General features: G+C 43.2%; 1 protein-coding gene across 1 annotated transcript in view; it reads right to left on the bottom strand.

Annotated features, from left to right (window-relative positions):
- Positions 1-5,970, bottom strand: part of DKK2 (dickkopf Wnt signaling pathway inhibitor 2) — a 102,005-nt gene extending 96,035 nt beyond the window's left edge. Inside the window, exon 1 of the mRNA XM_019741887.3 lies at positions 5,028-5,970. Coding sequence (XP_019597446.3) covers positions 5,028-5,249 — 222 coding nt within the window. The 5' untranslated portion in view covers positions 5,250-5,970. The remainder of the gene's footprint in view (positions 1-5,027) is intronic.
- Between the last annotated feature and the right edge of the window lie 794 nt (positions 5,971-6,764).

Raw genomic sequence — 6,764 nt, forward strand, 5'->3', positions numbered from 1 at the left:
ACTAAATTTTCCGTATTTAATCTTTCTATGTAACCTTAAAGTGATCCTACACAATGAAAAAGTCTATCTATTAATTACTATTATTTTTTTTTTCCTTTTGGGTTTTGCCTCAGATTTTTTTTTCAATGACTCAATAAGAAACACAGACAGACACAAAATCTCCTAAAACTTTTCAAAGGTCATATAAATAAGTAGGAGCAGCTTTATCTCCTTTTTATAGATGAGTATAGTGGCTAGAGGTATAATAAAGTAAGATGACTTTAAAGGGCCGACAGGGAGTCACAGACAGAGATAAGATTGTATTCCATTTTGATGTTCCATCAATGCCAAAGAATGAACAGCCAGAGGAGACTGAGTCTAAAATGGTAAATATATTGTGTATTGTAAAATGCCTTTGTAATTTAACAGATTATTATGATGTACAATTAAAATGACCATGCAGGGAAAAGAAGAGGAAGTAGCAATACACTCCTGGGACAGAATAGATCAGTTATCCTTCTATTACACCGCTTTCTGTGCTTTAGAAACTGTAAGACATGAAACATCCTGGGAAGGAGTTTGTACGAGAGGGGAGTACTAAAGAAGACTATGGTAGGGTCAAAGTCACAGCTGGAGTGAGTTTAAATAACCTTGTCCCTTGCTCTGTCTACTCTAGTGCAAAAATAAAATGATGGATGGTCACGCTCAGATTATCATTAAAATAGTTTTCTTGCTGTTCACAAGGTAACCTTCCACTTGTATCAACTATCATCAATTCTCTGTTATTCACAGTGAAAGGAAAGGAATCTTAGTGTAGATTGTTTCAAAATCGTTTCATTTTGGAAAATTTAATTTAAAAAATTATTTGCTTTCTCGATTACATTTAGTGTTAGTTGATGTCCAGAGGAGATAGCAGATATTTACTTTCCAGCAGGGGCAAGCTGAGCTGGGGTTAAAAAAAAAAGTCATGGATAATTTCAGAAAGTGAGGAGATCATCTACGGAAAATAGAGTGTATAGTTTATTTCAATGAGCAATTTCATGAATGTTTGTGCGTATAAATCCATACAGCACTTTATTAAAGAAAATGCAATATATAAGTATTAGTACTCTCTCACCAACTCCCTCAAGCTTCAGTTTCAAAGTATTTCAAGCATTCTTTTTTCACAACATAATTTCATCCAAACCACTGTCCTTCAAAGTTCAAGTTATATTAGAAAATAAGGGAATCTGGTTTTATGTTAAACCAGTTTCAGCTTCTTTTTAAAAACACATGTCAGGAAGCTTATCTACTTTTAAAATATAATTATTTTCACAGTCCTACTCATAACTTTTAAAAATATTTCAAAATCCTACATATTGTGTTCAAAATAATCTACTTGTCTCAAACAGACAAAGCAAGGATAAAGACTAAAAGAAACAATTACAAACACAAATCCAAAAGGTTTTTCATTCACAAAAAATTAAAATAAAATCATTATAAATTACAAAGTTAAAATTATTTCATAAATTGCTCTTTTTAAATTTGTTTATACAATAGCCTGTAAAAGTTGATACCTCAAATTCCAGAGGTTATGTCGAGCAACAGTGTACTTAATCGAAATATATGCTACTGAAGATTTTGTTTAAAATTAACTTTAATTTAGAAAATATGCAGTAGTCTCTTAAGAAACTGAAGTATATAAATGTGGACATACATATGTAGGTTAATAACAATCCTACAACCTAATTTATCCCATATATATATATATATATATATATATATATATATATATATATACACATATATGTATGTATATATCGTAAAACTGATAGATGCAAACAGAAAGTCAAATTAAAACATTAATGTGAATAATTCAGCAAAATCATTTTTGCTACCTCTGTACAAATCCCCTGAATACTATCACATTTGATTCTCTATATCAGTTTCCGTCATAACATACAGCTGTGTCTTTGGAAGCACTCTAAGAATAAGAACTGTAACACCTCTAGAGAACAGTGTATTTTCTCTGAGAGCCCTATAAATTGTTCCCAAAATTCAAAGGCTCATTTTCCAGGAGTGATTTACAAATAATCCGCCTTGCCTATCACAAGTAGCATCCCTATAAAAAAGAATGTTACAAAATTAGACTAAAGTGAATCAAGAAAACCTTGGTTTCCATTTAGTCTCATTTTCACTTTTATAGATTAATGAATTATTAAATTTTTTCAATAATTTCTTCTGCAATGGCAATACATTTTTTTAATTTTAATTCTCTATCCTAAAAGTAAATCACACACACACAAAAAATAGATAATTTTCAGTACAGAAAAGAAAACCAAAGACTGTTTCTAATATGCCTACTTGAAATTGCATCTTACAGTTCCTTGTTCCTGAATCTCTGAAATGTATTTATTTCAGCATCACCAGTACAGGATGGGCGAAAGGGAAGATAATTCAACTTATTAGGCTTCAGGATAACACTATAGAATTAGCTAGTCTGATCAGTTAGCACTTTATTTCCAATCTTCTCAATCAATCATATTTTTCTATTATGATAGATAAAAATTCAGCTTAGCTACATTTCAATTCTAGAGTTTTTCTCCATAAAAGGAAGTGACATCTTCCCTTTCTAGTCTTTCCAATTTTCATTCCATTATTGAAAATAAAAGTACTAAGAATTTTGGTAACCACATAACTAGTGGGATAAAGAGACCCATAAATATTCAAATAATCCTCTTCCTGCTTCAAAGAAGAGACATTTTTCTATTTGTTTCTTTATAACATTACACATTTCAGATTCCCCACAATAAAAAGAGAATCCTCCCATTTTCCAGCTATCTTCTTGCAATTCAACTCAATGCTTTATTTTATGTTACCATTATTTCTGATGTGTTCCAATTTTCTCACAAACCCAAATGTCAAATTTTAAGGGTCTGGTATTACAGTTAAATAAATATAATAAAATGTGTTCTATAGAATCACTAAGTTATGGAGAGGATATGAGAAATTCAACTCAAAACAATTCGACTTATTTCTAAAATAATAAACACATCTTCAATTTAAAGACATGCAAATAGAGTTGCAACCTATTTAATGAGCAGACATTTAGAGATAGCAAAATAAGCAGAGATTTTATACATATTTATATGCAGATATCAAAACATAAAGGATAAGCTGGATTCCCCGGGCGCATTCCTCAGTCTAGTCCATGTAACCCCATGACTAGTGACAGTGCTGACATAAGTGATAATTTGACTATGGAACATCAGCTGCTGGGGCCCAGTGGTGACAGAAACTCGTCTGTAAAGAAAGTTCTTTACAGAAACTCAAAGAATGTGCACGGATTAGAATAGAAAGCACTCTCAAAAGATCATTGGATCTATCCCTCTGTCCTTGGCTGAAGTAAACAGTAAACTCTTTTCAACAACTGATAAGGTGGAATTTGAAGTCAGTAAGTAGCATTAAAGATATGTCCAATGATTTGGATTGAGAACATCCTTGCTTTGCAACCTTTGCCCGGTCTCATGATGGACTTTTAAGAGAAGGCTAAGTCCATTCCTATTGAAAATGTCAGGGTGGTTCTGAGGGAAGGAAACAGGGAACGATCGTGGTCATGTAAGGGTGGAGGTATGTGACATGTGTGAGAATGCGCCAAGGATATGTATGAGTGTAGTGTATATGCATATGTATAGCTTCTCATTTCCCTTGAGACGTTTAAAAAAATTCTATGATCTCAGACTTTGTATTCCTTTTGAAAGGATAGCTGAAATGTTTGACATTTCAAAGCCCAGGAAGCATTCTGGAACTGCAAAACCAGCAACACTGTCCCGTGAGAGGGCAGTGGGGGCCAAGTGCGGGCCAAGTCCTCCCTCGCCGTCCATCCAGGACTGGCCCTCGCTGTCAACCTTCACCCGGCCACTTGCGATGGGGACAGGGGCAGCAGAGGACACCTAGAGCGCACAGAGCGGCTGCAGTTGGCTTCTTTGACGAAACAAGGAAACCTGGGATCTGTATGTCAATAAGCTGCCTTCAAGGTTTGACAGTTGTGCGCAGTGCGTGTGCTGTTTGGCAAACTGGCTTTCGGTTCTGGCTTCCTGCAGAAGGAGCGGAAGGGGGAGCTGTCTCGGTTCCCAGTGCCCACAGAGCCCCCTCTCCTGGCTGCTGCGCGCCAGCCACCGCTGGTGCAGAGTGTGCGCGCTCCTGTCTCTGTGTATGTCTACTGTTTGCATGCGACTGTCAATCTGTGTGACGGAGATAGAGACGCCCGTGGAAAATTCCCTCTTGCAAAAAATGCCTCCGGCGACTTCTTTGCTATGTCGCCCGCACCCTGGCCAACCGCGCCAAAGATGCTGTCATTGTCACTTCATTATTTTGCTTCGCCCCGTCTGATTTATTTACAATTCTAAGGGACTCAGAAATGCGGGCCCATTGAAGTTTTCTGTCTGTGATCTTCTTGGAAGGGAGAAAGCGGTTGGGAGGGAAGGAGAACCTGAAAGGGGTACGCCGCCTCCAGATTGTAAAATGTAATGGTTGAGAGCCCTGGACACCTACTCAGACTGTTGGGATTGGAATCCCGCTCTGCCATTTAAACTAGCTGTGTGCCTTGGGAAAATACTCTGTGCCTCTTCTTCGTCTGCAGAATGAGGACAGTAACAGCGTCTAGCTCGCAGGGTTGTGAACACTAAATAGAATATCTAAAACTCTTAGAACAGTGCGAGTTGCTACGTGTTAGCCATTAACATCATCCTCTGCACCGCAGCGTTAAATTTGGAAAAGGACCATTCTGGCCACTTTCCACATCGATACGCACTAGGTCTCGGTACATGCCCACGACGCAAAGCAAAGGTGAGGCAGAACCCTAACCCCAGGGCTCCACGCCTTGCAGCACCAGCAGCCACCCAGCCACCTCCGCCCTCCCGACCCGCTCGAGGATCCCCTTCCCAATTGTCGTGAGAGCCAGCCCTGGGGGCACCCACTGGAAGGTCGAGGGGCGCCAAGGCAACGCGTTCAAGAGCAATGCTCCCTCCCTCTCCTGGATGAAGAGTGTATTTGGAGTGTTTTCCTACCTGCCCCAGGTTTTTTCCCTTCTTACTGCCGCCGAAAGCCAGTCCTTGGTATGTGCCCGCAGATCGATTGGCGGCCTGTGCAGGCGTCTCCCCGCCCAGAGAGGACTTGATGGAGTTGAGTTTGGCCCGCGAGCTGCCGAGCTGTGAGCTCTCCACCATCAGCACCGCGGCCAGTAGGAGCAGGCAGCGAGACGAGTCCTTGCCCCGCATCAACGCGGCCATCTCCCGGCGAGGGGTCCCCGGGGAGGCGCAAAACCCGGAGGGGTACTGATGCAAGGGGAGGGAGGACCCCAACACTGGGTGCCTCACTTGGGGTGCGGAGGCTCGCAGACTCTGTACCCCTAACCCCACTTGGCTTCGGGGGCCCAGGACCGTGTGAACTTAGTCTCACGCCTCAAACCAGGAGCGAGCGCGACCCAAGGAAGACCCAGTTCTCCACCAGAGCAGGAAGTTCTGTAGTAACTGGAAGCAATCAGAGGCGAGACGCCTTCTAGCCAAGGAGGCGTGACCCGAGGTGCAAGAAGACCCAGCCCCGCACCGTTTCCGCTGCTCCTTGCCCCGCACCTCCGTGGTCCCGCCCGGATCTTCGCGGTCCAATCCCCCTCTTAAAATTGCTCAGGAGGTCCACACTAGTTCCTTCTCCTTCGGCCTCAGTTGCTTTCCTCTCCTCTTTTCCTTCCCTACCCTTTATGTCTCAACCTTTGCAGGACTCAAGTCCTCCTTTTCAACGTTAGCGGACGCTAGAAAGGGGGAATCAGGAACCGCACCCAGACCAGACCCTCGAGGTCCGAGGCAAGCTGAGGTTCCCTCACGCGCGCACGCACAGCCGCCCCGAAGGGTTCTTCTCCAATTCACACCCGTCAGCCAACTGGTGCCAGGAACGCCGCCGCAATGCCCTGGAGCTGTCCCTTCGCTCCGCGAGGTCTCCCTCTCTGAGTCTGCTCTCTCCGCAGCCCCCTTTGCTTTTTATAGCTTCTCATAGTGTTTTTTTTTTTCCCTCCGCCCCCAATTCACGAGTGACAAAGAGTGAAAACGTTTCTCTCAACCCCCCCCACCACGTTCCCGCCTCCCTCTTCTCCTTCCCGCTGCGACTTCCCCTCCAGCTTCTCCTTCTCTCTCCCTCCCATCTTCTCCCAGCCCTCAACAATTGAGAGAATGGTATTCACCCCCAGAGGAAAATAAAGGCTCCTAATTCCTAACAACAGCTCCAGAGGGTGGAAGGACCTGTGGAAACAGGCGGGGTGCAAATGTGGAAGTGAAGAGAGGCAAGTCACCACTGCGCTTCGGGACAGCTAGCACCCTTCCTTCGGTTCCCAACCCATCTCCAGTCCCTGACTCCGAAAGGAGCACTGGAAAAGCCTACAGAAGACCGAGGGAAGTCAGCATCTGGGCATTAATACTGCAGGCTTTGTACGCTCGAGTTGAGTCTTAGCCTGTGCCTCCCAGTGGATGTGTGAGGCTAGCGCTGTGTTACTGAGCCTGGGGGTACCCAACGGATCCGAATAGGGGCTTTGGAACTGGGGAGAAGAATACTAGAGAAGAGTTGGAAAGCTGCGCCTATTCTCCCTCCTGGGAGGCGTTTAGGACTTTCTAGTCTCAGATATTCTCCGCCCTCCAGCCCCCACCCCACCACACACGCAGCCAATGTCCCTGTCTCTGAGGGGCTGGGAGGAATGAGGCGCTCCTGAGTATGCTCCGAAGGTTTGAACCTTACAGCTCCACCCGGCATCTTTACCA

This window comes from Rhinolophus sinicus, chromosome 1 (genome assembly GCF_057876585.1).
Source record: "Rhinolophus sinicus isolate RSI-liver-muscle chromosome 1, RSI-T2T, whole genome shotgun sequence".
In the NCBI taxonomy this organism is placed as follows: Eukaryota; Metazoa; Chordata; class Mammalia; order Chiroptera; family Rhinolophidae; genus Rhinolophus; species Rhinolophus sinicus.